This window comes from Martes martes, assembly GCF_963455335.1.
Source record: "Martes martes genome assembly, chromosome: 13".
Lineage (NCBI taxonomy): Eukaryota > Metazoa > Chordata > Mammalia > Carnivora > Mustelidae > Martes > Martes martes.
Genome location: NC_137901.1, coordinates 79,917,710 through 79,935,835, shown reverse-complemented (window position 1 = coordinate 79,935,835; position 18,126 = coordinate 79,917,710). Strand labels below are relative to the sequence as shown.

Genomic DNA, 18,126 nt, shown 5'->3' with positions numbered 1-18,126 from the left:
CCCAATGCAGGGCCCCATCCCAGGACCCTGGGATCATGACCTGAGCCAAAGGCAGACGCTTCACCAACTGAGCCACGCAGGTGTCGACCCATCAAGCATGAGACTCTTAATCTCGGGGTGGTGAGGTCAGCCCCCCATTGGAGCCTACTTAAAACAAAAACACACAGCTTGCTACAAGAGCAGCATGACCTCATGGTGGGGGAAATATGTAGACACATACAAATGTGCATAAATAATAAAAGGAAATCTGGACTTATTTTCCCTGAAATAATAGTGATGGTCTCCCCCAGTAGTGGGATTAAAGGGTTTGTTTTGCTTTGATTCATCTATATTTTCCAAATTTTCTCTAATACGCAATGCATCATTTATTAGTCACGTAAATGGATATTTTAGGCACACAATATGGTCCCATATGGGACAGTCCAGGGATCTCAAAAACATTGCTCTAGATGACTCATCCGTTGGTGGTGTAGCTTGTCCTGCAAACACACGTTCTCACTTAATCCCTTCTACGACCTGAGAACAGACAGACACTCCCACTTTACAGAAGAACACACAGAGGATCTGAGGGGCTGGGTAACTTGCTGATGCTCACTGAACTCGAAAGGCAGACCCGGGATTTGGGTTCAGTTTGTCTGGCAGAACGTGTGTGGATTCAGGTCTGTTCATTTGCTTACTGATGCCCCACGCCACCTCCCTTTGTGTGATTAATGGCCACTCCCAGCTCTCAATGGCAGATATAAAAAAAAAAATTGACACTGATCTGATGAAAAATAGCTCTCCGAAATTACAGCCAAAATGCTCCTAAACAGCCTCTATGACAGATGAGTTACCTTCAAAATGATGCTAAGTGACAGAGGCCAGTCACAAAGGCCACCGGTCACATGATTCCGTTTATAGGAGACACTCAGATAGGCAAATCCCAAGTAGACCAGTGCTTGCCTGAGGCTGGGGAAGAATGGGGAGTCAGGCTAATAGGTACTGAGCTTCTTCTGGGAGGGATAAAAGGGTTCCAAGTTAGATTGTGGTGATGGGTGCACAACCCTGTGGTTATACTAAAAACTACGGAGTACACGTTAAATGGGTGAAATGTACAGAATGTGAGTGACATCTCAATAAAGCCATTAGAAAAACGAATTACATGCCTAAGCATGAGAACCACAGCAGCTGACATTCCTTGAGAATTTACGGAGTCCGGCCCTACTCCTGCTAAGCCCTGGCTCACATAAGCCTCTCTATCAATCCTATTGGGTAAGAATGGCCTTTAGCCCCACTCTAGAGATGGGAACACGGAGACTCGCCTAAGATCACACAGGTAAGAAGAGGTGTATAAACTAGAAATCGCCATAGGCTGGGTTCCTCTCATGAAGCCTCCAGCTACTTTCATGCAAAGTGTGTGCACACTCACACACATGCACACAACCCTTCCTGCCGTGCCTGATTGAAAGCAGAGGGGTGAGGAAAACAACTTGTCTTCGGTACCCATATTCCCAGAGCCAAGAGCTCGGGGCTCAACTTAGATGCGGCTCCTCAGCCTCAGTGACAGTGGGAAGAACGTCTGGGGCCTCACGAAGTGACTTTCAAGGCACCCTCGGGTCCGGGGGTCCCCCAGAGGGTCAGTCTTGTGGGCACCTGCTCCGTGTGTGCATGGCCCCCTGGGGGGTTCCCAGGATGGAAGATTTTCTTGTTTCCCTGTTCCTCTCAGCCCTTTCTCCAGGTCCCCAGGAGGTCACAGTTGCCGTGGAGACGGGAGACAGAGCCACTTGGGTGCGCAGGCATGGTGACCTCATTATCTGTGGCTTCGGATTTCAACCTGAGGGTTCACACCCTGCCAGTGGCTGGTGGGAGTTTAACTGGCCCAGTCTCTGTGTGTGTGTTTGTCGGGGGTGACATGCTACTTTGTATCAAAAGCTTAAACCAGAAAGTATATACCTATATAGTAAGTCACTAGCCGCAGCAAGGGAGCAGGATCAGGGACTCTAAAATATACAGCAGCTTCCAAAGACTTAGTACAAAAAAGGATGTAAACTGTCTCAAAAATTTTTGTATCAGTCATACACTGAAATACCTTAGGCATAAGAGGGTAAGTAAAATATTGAAGTTAACCTCATCTGTTTCTTTTATTTTTTTTTAAGATTTTATTTATTTATTTGACAGAGAGAGAGAGAGATCACAAGTAGGCAGAGAGGCAAGCAGAGAGAGAGGGGGAAGCAGGCTCCCCGCCAAGGAGAGAGCCCGATGTGGGGCTTAATCCCAGGACCCCGAGACCATGACCCGAGCCAAAGGCAGCCACTGAGCCACCCAGACACCCCTGTTTCTTTTTTTAAACATGGCTACTAGAAAATGTAGAATTACCTTACATACACGGCTTCCAAAAAAATTTAGCATTATCCCACCCTGCACTGCATTTGTACTGGACAGCGCTGGTATCTGGGCTTCCAACCAGCAACTTGATCCCAGGGAACAAAAACCGAGGACCTCAGACAAGTGTACAGAGATAAACAGGCCAGAGTCATCATCACGGACTCTAAAAGAGTTAACGCCTAGGGAAATGGTGAGCCACAAGGAAACCGGTTGAAATAAATCCTGGAGCATCCTGAACACAGAATACTACACAGCCTTCAGAAACACGTTTAAAATACTTAGAGGGGCGCCTGGGTGGCTGCACTGGTTAAGTGTCCGGCTCTTCATCTCAGGTCAGGTCATGATCTCAGGGTCGAGAGTTCAATCCCCGTGTTGGGTTCCACACTGGGCATGGAGCTTACTTAAAAATATATGTATAAAATAAAATACTTAGGGGCGCCTGGGTGGCTCAGTCTTTAAGCGTCTGCCTTTGGCTCAGGTCATGATCCCCAGGTTGTGGGATCGAGCACTGCGCCAGGCTCCCTGCTCCACGGGAAGCCTGCTTCTCCCTCTCCGACTCCCCCCTGCTTCTCCCTCTCCCACTCCCCCTGCTTGTGTTCCCTCTCTCACTTTTTCTCTGTCAAATAAATTAATTATATATTTTTAAAAAATAAAATAAAATAAGATATTTAGAACTTAGAACAACGTTCATAGGATATCACTACAGGGAAAAACCAACAAGCCACAAGATCTCGGGTATATGAAGTTTCACCATCACATATGTGTACACGCAGCAGATCATAGGAAAAGACGCACAACAAAATAGTGCGTTGCTTCCGGGTGGCAGAATCACAGGACATTCCTCCCTTCCTCTTGTCTTGTATTTTTGCTTATCCGACCTTTCACTTTCCTGTGATTAACATGGTCCACTTGTCTGTCCAGCGGGACAGGATCCAGTCCTAAACGGAACAAAACCCCACACGCGCACCAACACGGATGGGCCTTGAACACATGAGGCTCCGGAGAGAAGCCAGGCCCAGGTCACATATCGCACGACTCCATTTATATCGAATATCCGGCAAATCAAGCCACAGAAAGTAGATTAAGGGGTTGCCGGGGTTCAGGGGAGGGAGGAATGGGGAGGGATGTAATGGGTCTGGGGTCTCTGCCTGGGCCTGGTCCCACCTGTCAGGCAGTGGGGTCCAGCTTCCAGCCCCGCTGTGCTAAGCACGGGGTCACCAGGCAGGAGGGGGGTCACACAGACCAAGAGGTAGGAGACAAGCCTCAAGGAGGAGGAGGCAGGAGATGGGGGGGTTTGAGAAAGGGGCATGAAATCCCCCAGGGGGCCCGGCCTCCCCCATCTGACTTGAGAAGAAACGGAGCATCAGCCTTCAGCACCTCCATTATATGGGGTCACCCAGACTACTTGAGCCTTTATTCTCAGGGGCCCAAGTCTGGTGACAAAGGGCGCATAAAGTCTCACCCTCCCCTTTCCTGAATCCATGCTGGCTCGCAAGGGTGGGGGAGGCCTGACTGACTCCCCACGGTCCGCCAGGGTCGCTCAGTCCTCTGACAAATGCCCCATCACTCATTAAGAGACATTTATGGAGCGACTCTGCTTCTCTTGGCACCTGCTAGGGGCCAAGGGCGCAGACACGAAAGGTAGAGCCCTCATCTGTTGGCAACGGGTGTCACCTCGCTGGGATCCGGGATAATAAATGTTGGTGTCCTCTTGCCAAGGAGCACGAGGGTCGGAGAGGGAGTTCCAGTCCACGGGGAGGGGTGGGAGGCAAGGCCCTGCGGGATCCTAAAGGCTGAGGGGCGAGGATGGGAGGGCGGGACTGGCAGAGGTGGGGTGAGGAGCTCAGGACGGGGGTTCTTCAGCACCAGCAGAGAGCGGGCGGGGGACAGGGGAGCAAGGTGGGGAGGTATCCACGGTCACATGCGAACTGAGGCATTCAGACTTCACCCCCAGCTCGCAGAAGTTGCTAAGGCGGGGGACAAGTTTCCATGTGCCTGGTGGATGCAAAGGACAGGACACACGGGACCCATTGGCGGGGCAGTGTTTGTGCTCAAAACGCAGTTGCAAGGAGCAAGGGCGGCTGAAGGTCTGCTCCTGTGTTCGCAGGGGGCCCCCCAGGAGCCAGCCCCCCCGCCGTCTCCCCCAGCAGTGCCACCCAGCACACATGCCCCAGGACACTGAGCAGGGAAGGTCTCAGCAGCTTCTGGGGTGCCCAAAGCTCTCCTGCTCACCATGTCCTGACGGACCGGCCAGGACTCAAGCCAAGCGTCGTGGGCTGACGTCCCAGAACACAGGCGAGCCAGGTCAGACAGAAAGGTGGGCTGACGGCATGGGGCCAAGAGCTGCTGGCTGGGTCCCCAGCTCCACGTCCTACTAAACTGTCTCCCTGAGGCCGCCTCCTCCTCCCCCGTAACACAGAGAGAACAACAGCGACACCCCCACGAGGCTGTTCACACCCCAGAGAACAAGCCAAGTCACACACACGCGATACACAATGGCCGAAAGGTCGGAACACCCACACGTCCATCAGCTGATGAGCAGATGAACCAAACTGGGTGCGCGCTGCCCGACGGGGCAGGCCGCACAGACACCTGCTGGCCCACGGCTGAGCTGAGAGACACGATGGAAGAAGCCAGATGTGCGAGGCCACCGCTGCGCGCTGCCATGTACCCGAAGCTTCCGAAATACGTGAACCCACAGGGACAAAAAAATAGGTTTGCGGATGCCAGGAATGGGGCAGGGGGTGCGGATTTCAGGAGCAGCTAATGGGCCTGAAGTTTCGTTCTGGGGCAATGATGTCCTGGAACTGGGTGGTGGCGACGGCTGCACTCAATGCCCAAGAACTGTAGGCTGGAAAATGCTGAAGACGGTCAATGATAGGTTATGTGAATTCTACCCATTAAATAAAAGGTCACATTCATGTTGCAGGGGACCTGGCAGGAGGAGCGGAGGCACCAGAGTGGCCGCGAGAGCGATCATGAAGACCCTATGGGGCACCCCAGCGGGCTCCCAGTTTGGCTGGGCTTGGGAGGGAGGAGGCACTTTGCCTGCTGCCTGGGGCTCCAGCAAAGCAGTGACTCATCCTGGGCCTCCGGAGGGAGGAGGAGGGAGAGCGGAGGGACAGCCTCCACAGCCTGGAAGGGACCCGCCCCCACACACCCGCCCATGGCCCTGAAGGTGCCTCCGGGTGCCCAACGGCCCCGCTTCTCCCCTTCGCCCGCGCCACGCACCCAGCCTGTGCACATCACAGAGCACGCCTCGCTGCCGGGGTTTTTAAAGGAACCAAAGACGCGCTTGGGTGCACTCAGCCTTGGAAAGGAAATGACCAAACCCAACTCTAGCGTCCAAAGCAGCAGCAGCAACAAGAAAGTCAACGGCTTCTCTCCGGCACCTTCGGACGCTTCACGCGCAAACTTCACCCTGTCCGTGAGCGCGAGAGCCACGGGATCTGGGTGGGAGCGGCCCCGGGGCCCCGGCCAGCATGGGGAGGGTCTTCATTTTAAGCTCGGGTACCGAGGGTCTCAGGAGGATCTCGGCAGGGTTTTTCCACCCAGAAGGAATCCTCCAACTCCCAGGACGGGAGCAGAAGCGGAGACAGAATGAAGTGGCTTGACTTCAGCAAAGATGCTCTCATGAGCGAGGAGACGACTTGGAACACTGTCAGAGTGGGTGGGCAGGACTCTCGAAATCACAGGCTGTGCTGTGCTCATCGACGCTCACCTTCCCACAGCTCTGCTCTGTTCTTTGCCATTTGCCTTATAGCAGCAGGACTCACGGCCACGTGCTAGCATTTCCTCGGAGGCGGGAACTAAGCTGAATGCTTGGCACATGTCATTTTATTTTGCCCTCAACCAGGCCCTGCCTCGGAGGGTGGTTATCACACCCTCTTCACAGACAAACCCGAGCCTCAGAGAGATTAAGTCATTGACCGAGATGAGCAGCAGAGCTGGGGTTTGAACCCAGGTCTGGAGTGCTAGAATGTTTTCACACAGCCTCGCGCTCGGGTTAAGCGCCGCAAGGGAGGATGAGGGGGGGACAATGAACACATAGCATTCATGTCACTAAAGAGACAAAGAGGTCTCCATTTTAACAAAAAGACAAGGGGCGCCTGGGTGGCTCAGTGGGTTAAAGCCTCTGCCTTCAGCTCACGTCATGATCTCAGGGTCCTGGGATCAAGCCCCGCATCCGGCTCTCTGCTCAGCGGGGAGCCTACTTCCCCCTCTCTCTCTGCCCCTCTCTCTGCCTACTTGTGATCTCTGTCTGTCAAATAAATAAATAAAATCTTTAAAAATAAATTTAAAACAAAAAGCGTTCCATTCCTTTTGTTAGTTGTGTCTGCTGGTCCTCCCTTCCGGTGGTTCATTTGCTTGTGTGGTTTGGTTTTGGATTCTGAGCTCATGTTTGATTGGGCTTTCTCCCCTGGTTTTCACATCCTTCTGGAATGGTCTTCAGCTCCAGATCTATGCCGAGGCCAAACCAAGTGAGGAAGAGCTTACCTAAAGTACCTCTCCCATGAGAGTCCCTGGGTTCTAGAAGCACATTACACAGTGCTTTGCATTTATTGTGCTAAGTTCCCAAGAGCTGTCACTGGTCTAGAAACACTTTTTACAGTAGGTCCTCAATCTGGCTTTCTGGTACCACAGAGGTTTGGCGTTTTCCCTGGGGCATGGCACAGACATGGCATTTTGATTCCTCATGGAGGCTTACCCCTTTCTTCTGGGCCCAGACACCTCCTTAGCAGGGTCTGCTCCTTGCTGATTCTCTGAGGCAGTAGGCAATATTTTCTCTAGCCTGTCTTACATGGGGAAGTGGTCTTTTATGCTTCAGCTTTTATTTATTTATTCTTTATTATTTTTATTTTTATAATTTATAATTATAAATTATAATATATTATAATTAATATTAATAATATTATATTATGATTATATTATATATTATATTATATATTATATATTATATTACATATACATACAATATATAATATATAACATATATAATATAATATATTATAATATATAATTATATTATAATTATAAATTAATAATTTATAATTATTTTATTTATTCTTTATTAATGAGCCAAAGGCAGAGGCTTTAACCCACTGAGCCACCCAGGCGCCCCATTTTTTTTTGTTTTTGTTTTGTTTTAAATTTGTTAACAGCACCATGATCCAGTGGGCTTTGCTCTGGAGTGTTTCCATATTTGCAAACCAAAGGATACATGACACTAACAAGAGAAAAGATAAAGGACACATGAGCCTATCAAAAGATGCAGAATTAGCATCTGACAAAATACAATACCCGTTCGTGGCTAAAACTCTCCACAAAGTGGAATTAGAGGTAATATGCCTGATCACAATACTGTCCATATATGAAGAACCCACCGCTAACATCTCCTGCTCAACAGTGGAAAACCAAGAACTATTCCTCTACCATCAGGAAAAACAGAAGGTCGTCCTCTCGTACCACTTTCATTCAACATAGTTCTGGAAGTCCTAGCTGCAGCAATCAGACAAGAAATGCAAGGCATCCGAACTGGTAAGGAAGAAGTAAAGCTGCCACTATTTGCAGATGACATGATACTATATACAGAAAACCCTAAACAGCCCACCAAAAAGCTATTAAAATAAATGAAGTCAGGGATGCCTGGGAGGCTCAGTCACGTAAGTGTCTGCCTTCGGCTCAGGTCATGATCCCAGGGTCCTGGATTGAGTCTGGCATTGGGTTCCCTGCTCAGTGGGGAGTCTGCTCCCCCCGCCCTTCCCCCTGCTTGTGCTCTCATGGTCTCTCTCATAAATAAATAAAACCTTAAAAAAAAAAAAGTCAAGTCCCAGAGATGGAAGGTACAGCATGGAGGATAGAGACAGTAATACCATAATAACACTGGGTGGTGACAAGTGGTGACCACACTTATCCTGGTGAGCACAGAGCAGGATTGGCAAAATAACTCTGTTGCATATCTGAAACTAACATTATTCATCAAGTATACTTTAATTTTTTTAAATAAAACAATTGGGGGTGCCTGGCTGGCTCTGTCAGTAGAGAGCATCTGACTCTTGATCTTAGGGTCATGAATTTGAGCCCCATGTTGGGGGTAGAATTTACGTAAAAAATTTTTTAATTTTAGGGGCACCTGGGAGGCTCAGTCATTGGGTGTCTGCCTTTAGTTCGGGCCATGATCCCAGGGTCCTGGGATCGAGCCCCACATCAGGCTCTCTGGTCATGGGAAGGTTGCTTCTCCCTCTCCCACTCCCCCTGCTCGTGTTCCCTCTCACCCGTGTCTGTCAGATAAATAAATAAAATCTTAAATTTTTTTTTATTTTAAAAAGGAATGGCACCCCAAGAGGGTGAAATGGAAGAAACTATACAATACATGGTAAATTACTACAAATAATGAAAGAACACTACTCTATGACAGAAGCAGCAACTCTAAAAACCATTTGGAACTTATGAAATGTTTTTTGTATGTATTTCATAAGCCCTCTGGGGGCATCTGGGTGGTGCAATCGGTTAAGCGTCCAACTCTTTGTTCCAGGTCATGTCTTGATCTCAGGGTCGTGAGATCAAGCCCCACATCAGGCTCCACACTCAGCGCAGAGTCAGCTTAAGACTCTCTCTCCCTCTGCCCTCCCCACAACTTGCTCGCTTGTTCTCTAAAATAAATAAATCTTTTAAGAAAATAAAGTAAGTGGCACCTGGGTGGCTCAACTGGTTAAGTGTCTGCCTTTGGCTCAGGTCACGATCCCAGGGTGCTAGGATCAAGCCCTGCATCAGGCTCCCTGCTTGGCAGGAAGTCTGCTTCTCCCTTTCCCTCTACCCCTCTCCCCTGCTCATGTTCTCTAATAAATAAAATCTTTTTAAAAATCTTTAAAAAATAAAAATAATAAAAATGAAACAAAATAAATCATCAAAACTTACAAACTTAGGGGCAGCAAGACTGTAACAGCTAAAGAGAGCATTCATGAATTGGAAGACAGACCTAAGGGGCGCCTGGGTGGCTCAGTCATTAAGCATCTGCCTTCGGCTCAGGTCATGATCCTGGGGACCTGGCAGCCTCTGTCAGGAGCCTGCTTCACCCTCTCCCACTCCCCCTGCTTCTGTTCCCTCTCTCACTGTATCTCTCTCTGTCAAATAAGTAAATAAAATCTTAAAAAGAAAAAAAAAAAAAAAAAGACGGACCTAAGGAAATGACTCCAAAGACAGCAAAAAGCAATAAAACAACAGAAAATATGAAAGAGAGGTAAACAGGCATTCAGGACAGAATGCCATGACCCCATCTATTTCTAATAGGAATTACTGAAGAAGAAAATAAAGATAAGCGGGGGGGGGGGGGGGTGGCGGTGGGGAATACATTCATAATATAAGACACAAGCCTTCTTTAGAATGAAACAGCATAAACCATGCCCAGGGAGGATAAATAAAACAAATCCACACCTAGACACAGTGCAGTAAAAATAAATAAATAGATAGATAGATAAATAAATAAATAAATATCCCAGAAATCTAAAAGAGATACAAAATCAGACTTCTACCAAAAAACACCAATTAGACAAGAGAGCTGACTTTCTCAACAGCAAGAGACCAAAACCAAAGTGCTGGGAGAAGATACACAGAATTTTATACCCAGATCAATGATCGACTGTATATGCTGGCAAAATCTAGACATTTTCAGACAAAACTGACAACTCGCAGAGAGTCACTGAAAAATCAGTGGAAAGCTGTATCGTGTAAGAAAATGAAATCTATAAGGAAAAACATTTACAAGAATTAAAAGGGTCTGCATAAAACAATAATAAAACTAATGCATAGGTTTTAAAAACATAGAAAAAATACTGGAGAGTGACAAAAATTAAAGCATGTTAAGGTCCCTGACCATCAGCACAGGGACATCAGGCATGTCGAAGATGGCGGCCATGTTAAAAACATGGAAGGAATTCGTGAAGTTAGAGAATGCCCTTAAGAGGGAGAAAGGCAGCCAGCTTCCGTACGGTTCTTAATCAAAACTATGAGTACTTGCCAACAACTATTGGACACTTACAATGTGTCAAGAGCTTTACTAAGATGATCGCTTAATCCTCGCAGTAATGCGGTGACAACCTCAATCAGCAGATGAGACAACAGAGGTGTGGAGGCCAAGGTGGTTGCCCAGAGACTAAAAGGTGGTCCACATTTCAAGCCTTTACTATCTGCTGGTAAAGGCCATTGTGGTGGTGGGCGGGGGGGGGGGGGAGGATAGGGCAGTGTACAACCATGTGGGACCCCGGCTGCCATCTTGGGGGATGCAGGTAAGGACAAGAGAGGCCCTGGGAACAGCGGGTGGGTGAGGCGTGCTGGGTGCTCCCTTGGGGTTGGCCACGGGGATCCTGGCATGAGCGCTGAGGTTAGCCATTCACCGTAGCCACCTTCTCTCTCCATCACGGTCCGGGACTCAGCCGTGCCCATCATGAAGTCTCCTGCTGGCCACCCGCCCGCCCTCCGGAGGCACCAGATCCCTGAGACCTGAAGGAGCCTTCTCACCTCCTAGGGCGCGGAAGACCCACTTCTGACAGCCTGCCCATCCGCAAAGGTCACATCACTGGGACAACAAAGGGCCTTTTTGTCCTCGTGCTTACCGTGGCTGCCGCCACCAATGGAAATCACCCACTCGACCTTCTGGCTTTATGAATTAATAATAACGTTGGAACCGGAGACGGCTCGCAGGCCCAGGCACCTCTCCCCCCTGCAACCCCAATCACCTTGCCTGGTGTCACCAGCACGGGCACAAGGGGGCTCTGCCTTATCTCCCCAAAGCTGTGAGCCAGAAATGCCTTATTCCCTTGGCTTTGAGACAGCAAATACTGAAGCGCTTTGCGAGAGTAAAGGCATCTTATCAACACTCGAGGTATTCTGTCTGTGCGACTGGGCCGTATGGCATGTCTGAGCATTGATTACATTCTGGGCTGCATTCCGGGGACCATTAATTCACACACACAAAAAATATCCTGCCAGTATGGGGCTGGGGGGTGGGGTGAGAAGAAAGACGCATAAGGGATCTGATTACTACTAATTCGCACAGCTAGGAAGTCTTTGGAGCGCACTGCCAATTACTTTCATGCAGAGAAAACACAAATTCTTCCTCTGAAACAGACCTGAGCCACCCAGGAAGACCTCAGGAAAACAGAGGGGGCTACACATTCCCGCTCTTCCTCCCAGAGCCCCTAACTCCCCTCACACTGCCCACCCCCCTGAGCCTGCCTCCCTGGGGACAGCTCACAGTTCTAGAACTTTCCATAACCTGATACCAAGCCTATCTGCCTCGAGGTCTAATTCTCCCCCTTCCAACCTAGTAAACAAGTGTGTGGGACCTAATTAATGCGGTCATGGGGTGACAGTGTTGCCCCCTCCCAGATATACAGAACCTTTGTCTCAGTCTACATCGTATGGGGTCTGGGTCACCTGGGAAAGACAGTGTTGAATTTGGGTTCCGCACTCTGCATCCCAGTGACCTGGAGCAGTCCCTTCAAAGGTCTGGGCCTCAGTTTCCTCATCTTTAAACTGGGAACAATATGCTATAATGGTGAGAAGACCCAGCCCAGCCAGAGTGCAAAATATCAGCATGGGCCAGAGCAGGGTGCTTTTGGGTATCCAGCAATGAAGTTCACTTGCCACCCGGCCCTTTTAAAAGCTTCCCAAAAGGGACGCCAAGGTGGCTCGGTCCGTTGAGTGTCTGCCTTCAGCCCAGGTCATGAACTCAGGGTCCTGGAATCGAGCCCTGCATCGGGCTCCCTGCTCAGAGGGGAGCCTGCCTCTCCCTCTCCCGCTCCCTCTGTTTGCATTCTCTGTCAAATAAATTATTAAATAGTCTTAAAATAAAATAACATAAATTTAAAAAACAGAAGCTCTCCCAATCCTCCTGCATGTTTCCATACTGTGAGCACCTAGGGAAGACTGGGGCCACCGGGCCTCCCTCCTCTGATCTTGGCCACTGTGCCCACACCACTGGACCGTTTCTGCCCAGCCTGCACAGAGATCTCAGCCTCGGGAGGACCGACCCTCCCCAGACCTCACAGACACCCTTATCCCTCCCTGCCTGGGAAACGGTTTTTCGTTTTTGCTAAAGAAATTGTTTTTTAATTACTCTCTTATTAAGGTACGATTTGCATTCAATGGAATCCACCTTCATCATTTTTGAGAACCAGATGGGCCCCGGGGATCTGCTCCCACCACACCCCCAGCCCCAGAGCCACATAGACACAGTTGTGCACCCTGTTTCCTGGGGCCTAGAGATTGCTAGGTGATAGCAGCTATAGTCCACCCACAGGACACAGGAAGGGAGCCAGGCGGGTCTGTACTGGCCATTTGGCTTACCATGCCTCAGTGGGGGACAGGAGGAGCTCAGTAGTATAGGCCACGGCGCCCGCACCCCCGGAGCTCCTGGAGGGCAGGGAAGGGGTCTGGCCCCCCCGTGCATCCAGAGGGAATATGGCACATCGCAAACAGGCTGAGGCCGTGGTCTGGGGCCCCTTGAGATCTTTGCAACCACCAAGGAGTAACCAGCAGCAAGATCCCAGTCCCCTCCCCAGTGAGGGGGGTCTGGGGATCACCCCAGAAACTGAATCCCAGCTCAGCTTCTCCAGAGCCTGTGGCCTCGGGCACGCGGCGTGCTCTCCGGAGCATCCGCGTCCTCCTCGGGAAAATGGGAAGCCACGGTGTTCCTGGGGGCGCTGCTTCAGCAGCTGCGGGTAAGCTGCCCGGCTCAGCTCCGTGTTTGGCAGATGACAGGCGCCTGGTAAACACTCGCTGTCACCGTGAAGAGGTCTCAACTCCAGATCTGGGACATTGTTTTTTCTTCTTCCTTCTGGCAGCTTCTTGGCATCGACATAGATAAGCCTGTGGGGCTGTTTTGGAGCCTGGAGGAAAAAATAGACCCTCCACCTTTCCCAGAATCCTCCACTTATTATTTCCTTTCCAGCCCCAGGAGCAGGCACGGGTTGGGGGGGGGGGGGCGGGGGCAGGAAACGGCCACCGCCAGGCCAGCTCAAGGTGGTGAAGGGGACCAGGCTTCCGTGAGTGATCCCCCCCTACAAGGGGCCGGTCTTCCTGTCGGGGGCCACTTCACACCTCGGGACACACGCTGGGCTCCACTGGTTCCGGCTGCGGGAGGAGCGTCAGAAAGGCCAGCACCCGTGTTTAATGTGCATTTTAATGTTCTAGGTAGGCCGCTTTCTTGGCTCAGCAAAGATGTCTGGGAAGACTTTTAGGTTTTAAATCAATCAGTGAGACTCTCCCAGGCAAGGGGACGTGGGTGTGCAGCTCTGAGGATGCCCTGCGTGGGCTGCCTTGTGCTCAGGCCTATTTTTGGTGGGACTGGCTCAGCGCTGAGGCCCACAGTACGGTGCCAGGAGGGCTGGTACGGCCACGGCCGGCTGCTGGGGTGGCACTAAGTGTTCCTCCTGGACCCACGCTCCTAGCCAATACTCTGGGTTCTAAAGACCCTGGGGTCCCCACCTCATCAGCATGAACCCCTGTGTTGTGAGTACCACACCTGCATACCAAGGTGAACCAGCCACCTCCTCCCTGCTCTCCGGAAGCTCCAAGTTCTAAGGAGGTGGCAGGTGACAGAGCTGACAGCTCTACCGTGGTGCGCCGTGCGCTGTAACCACGCAGGGGCTGCGCGTGTCTCCGGGACGCGTGAACCCTCAAAGGCTGGATGGAGAGCAGGCAGGGTGGCTTCTGGAAGGGAGCAATGGCTGAGCGGAGCCCCGAATGAGGAAGAGCGTGGGCTTCGTCAAAAGACAGGGTTAAGAGAAAACGTTTGCAATCTTAACCTGGCTGGTGATTGCACAAGTGCCCCCTTACGTAAACCCCAGATTATGCACAGTCAAGTGAAGAGTTCTCCAGGCAGAGGGAATTGCTTGCACAAAGGCCCTGAAGTGAGAAAAACTGATGTGCAGGCTGTTCCCTGCCCTCCTGCGTTCCTAGAAATCGGAGGCAATTCGGCACAGGGAAAGCACAGTGTTGGCAGGAAATGGGCTTGGGGATCCTCGGATCCCCTACTCCCCCCACTCACTGACCTGTGCAGCTGCAAGCAAGTTGCTTTGCCTCTCCAAGCCTCAGTTTCCTTCTCTGTAAAATGGCCACGTTGCCACCTTCCACGGAACGTTATTATGAAAATTCCATTGAGTGCATCCCAAGCACTCAGCACAGAGCCTGGTGCCCAAGGAATGACGCACAGCGTCCCCGTCCTGTACTCGTCCTGCTCATCAGCTCCAGAAGGAGTCCTCAGGGAGGGACCAAGTGGACTCTTCAAATTAGGGACCATCTGGGTTTCTTGAGGAGGCAGGGGGAGCCCCACAACCTTGCAGGCACAGCCTGTTCCTTGGCTGCCTGGGTCTTAAGCGGAATGCTTCCCAAGGATTCTTGTAGGAGCAGGGTTCTGGGAGCGGACTTTCTAGGCCAAGATGAATATTTCACATACATACAAACATCACCTTACTGAAGCCATATAACCACCCCAGGATCCAGATGGGGACCCTGGCTCTTAGAAGGACAAGGACTTGTTTAAGGTCAGGCAGCTGGGAAGAAGTGGGACCAAGCTTTAACTCTTGGCTGTGGTTCACAGTGATGCAGACATACAAATGGGTTTAAAAGCATGGCCAGTACCACTAAACACTTGCCCCAAGCCACATACCTGGCAAGATCCTTTAAGTCAGGCTTCCCCCACCAGCTAAGCCTTGGACTACGGCAGCAGCAGCATCTCATACAATTGTCATTTATTGTCCTGAAAGTCTTCCCACCACAGGGCCTGGTCCTCCCTAAAGAAATGTTTCCCTGTCCTGCCCCAGACTCTCACACCACTCTGCAACTCCCCTCAGGAACATCAGCTTCTCTGGGTTACCTCTAAACCCCCAAGTTCTCTGTCCATAAATACTTGCTGAATGGGTTCAAATGCCCAGACTCTACCAGCTCCTTTCAGAGGACAAGGGAGAACTTTCCCCCTAAAGTTCAAGGAAGTGGAGGTATTCATGCTCCCCTCTAGTCTGATCCCACAACCCCCTCCCTGGTGCGCCCCCGCCCCATCTCCCTTCCCCATTTGGGGTATGAAACTGGAGTCCAGGGCACTAGAAGGGAAGCCTCCTCAGCCACTTGTAGGAAGGCTACAGGAGGAACACGAAGCATCTGTCTCCCCCCACGGGAGACCGGACCCAGGAAACATTCAGGAGTCCAAGCATGTTCTGTGGACCCATCACTTGTAAAACTCACCACCAGATGAAAGTCCCCCCAACTGCCTGCATATGGGGGTACCACCCTGCCGGCAGAAAACCCAGCTGCAGAGACCCCGGACTTCCATCAGTGCAGATCCGAGGTAGTAAGAGCTCAACTAACAGAACCAGGGGAAACCCAGGAAAGAAAGAGGGGAATCCTACCTCCTCTGTCACGTGAGCCTTAAGGTTGAACTGGACTTAAGACTTCCTTTTTTTTAAAGAATTTATTTATTTGAAAGAGAGTGAGAGAGAGAGCACGCATGCAAAAGAGAAAGCGAGAGAGAGAGAGAGCGTGCGCGAGAAACAAGCACGCACAAGAGGCAAGGGAGCAGCTGGGAGAGGGAGAAGCTGACTCCCCACCGAGCAGGGAGCCAGAGGTGGAGATCGATCCCAGGACCCTGGGATCATGACCTGAGCCAAAGGCAGACGATTAACCAACTGAGCCACCCAGGTGCCCCTGAACTTAAAACTTTTATATTCACACACAGTTCAAAACGAAACTATAAAAAAAAAATTACAGAGAAAATCTCACTCCCTCTCTGTCCCCTCCACCCAATCTGCAAGTACGCACTCTTCTTACTTTCCTGCAGAAGCTTCTAAGATCCTTGATGCAAACAAACCAATTACAAATATATGCTCTTATTATTTTTTTTAAAGCGTTCCAAGTTGTATACACGGCAGGTTTTTTCCCCTCCAGTCACAGACAGTTCTGGGATTGTACATGGGAAAACATAACAAGTGTATGTGATGTATGAGTGTGTATACGCACTCACACACGCACACCCAGACCAGGTATTGAGGTGCTTTCTGTAATTTTCACCCAGTTCTGCAGGGGTCACCTTTCAGCCTTGGCACAAGTGGCGGGGTCATCCCCACCCGCACCCAGGTGGTATTATGGACCTGATTGGCTGCCCTAAACTCAAAGCAGGTGCCAGGAGCCAGCCAGCCCCTTCCTTGAAATACTATCCGCAGCTCCTATCTCCTGAGCATCGAGCAGGTACTAGCAGAACTTCCATTCTAGAGAGAAGAAAACCCAAAGATGAAGTGACTAGCCCAAGGTCACTCAGCCAGGAGGTGGCATTGGCAGGATTCACATCCGCCGGTCCAGTTTGCCCACACACCTGGTTTCCCTCGGTCTAGGGTCCACACGCCCCTTCACAGCCGGTGGCAGAGCCCGGCACTCCGAGGTCAGAGCCCAGGGTCAAGTTCCCAGCCCGACTGGACCGGAGAGGACGAACGCTTCCACCGTCACTTCCCTGCGGTCAGGTCGGCCCCGCGGCGCGGCCTCTCCCTGCTCCCAGCCTCGGGCCGGATGCAGGTCCCAGGAGTGCGGGCGAGCTCGAGGAAGGTCGCCGGGCTCCGGCCAAGTGCTCCGCGGGCGCTGCCAGCTCCCCGGGGAAGTGGACCCGCCTGCACCCACTTCACAGACGGGAGGGCGAAAAGAGGCGCAGGGGGACGGGCTCTCCCTCCCGAGGTCGCCGGCCGGGGATCGCCGGAGCCCGGCTGCCGCCCAGGTCCCGCCGACTTCAAAACTTTCGGGCCCCTGCGCTTCGCGAACCCGAACGACTTTCAGGTGCGGAGCGCGCACACCCGCTGCGCGGCACGGGCTCTCGCCCTCCGAGCCCGGGACGCCTGCCGTGCCCTCGGGGAGCCCGGCCCTGCTCCCTCCCGGGTCCGCAGTCCCCAGGCCCGGGGGTTCCCTGCCAACTCCGCGGGCGCCGAGGCTGAGCGGCCGCGGCACTTACTCAGCATCGCCGCGGAGCTCCTCGCCGCAGCCTGCAAAGTGGCCGGCGGGGACCCATTTGAAGGAGGGGGAAACTGAGGCGCGGAGAGGGCCAGCTACTGGCCCAAGGTCACACAGCGCGGCGCCGCGGAGCCGGGCGAGCGGCCGTGGGCTGGGAGCCCCGAGCCAGCCGGCCGTCGGTTCCCGCCCGTGTCCCCGCGGGATACTCACAGCCGGTCTTGCCCACGAGCTCCCGCACCTCCTCGGAGGCGGAATGGGCAGCGCCCATGGTGCCCGCGGCGGGGGCCCCGGGGCGCGCGTGCCTCGCAGGCCCCGGGCTGGCGTCGGCTGCGCAGCGGCCGGTCCGGCCTCGGGTCCACCGCGGGTCGGGACGCCGGGGACGGGTCTGAGCCGCGGGTTCCGCGTGGGGCGCGAGCGCGGCTTCTTATAGCGGCGGAGGGCGGCGCGCCGCGGTCCTAGCGCGCGCCGGCTTCGCTCACTGCGGGGATGGGGGAGCACCCGGGCCAGAGACGGCGGGGAGGGGTGGAAGGGAGGGCGCGACCTAGATGCCCACCGCCAAGGTCCCCCCGTTCCCCGTGCAGCGGCCGTGCCCGTCGCGCCTCCTCGCCTCCGCACCCCTGCCGGCTTTGGAAAGAGGCGGGTGCGAACAGAGTTGGGGTGTAGGTGGGCGGGATCGGACCCCGGGGAGGTTCCCTACTCACCCCCACCCCGGTTCCATCACACGTCCTCCCCGATCTCAGGAGGGAAACTCACCTGGGACAGTGAAGAAATACA

At 52.4% G+C, this 18,126-nt stretch overlaps 1 protein-coding gene across 2 annotated transcripts in view; it reads right to left on the bottom strand.

The window, feature by feature from the left end:
• TESC (tescalcin) overlaps positions 1 to 17,749 on the bottom strand; it is a gene marked incomplete at its 5' end in the record, with an annotated part of 48,094 nt that extends 30,345 nt beyond the window's left edge. The window contains one exon of one of the 2 annotated variants that reach the window (XM_080822202.1): positions 17,563 to 17,749. In XM_080822202.1, the coding sequence (XP_080678328.1) occupies positions 17,563 to 17,620 (58 nt within the window). The remainder of the gene's footprint in view (positions 1 to 17,562) is intronic. The other variant, XM_080822203.1, reaches the window with a different exon arrangement.
• Between the last annotated feature and the right edge of the window lie 377 nt (positions 17,750 to 18,126).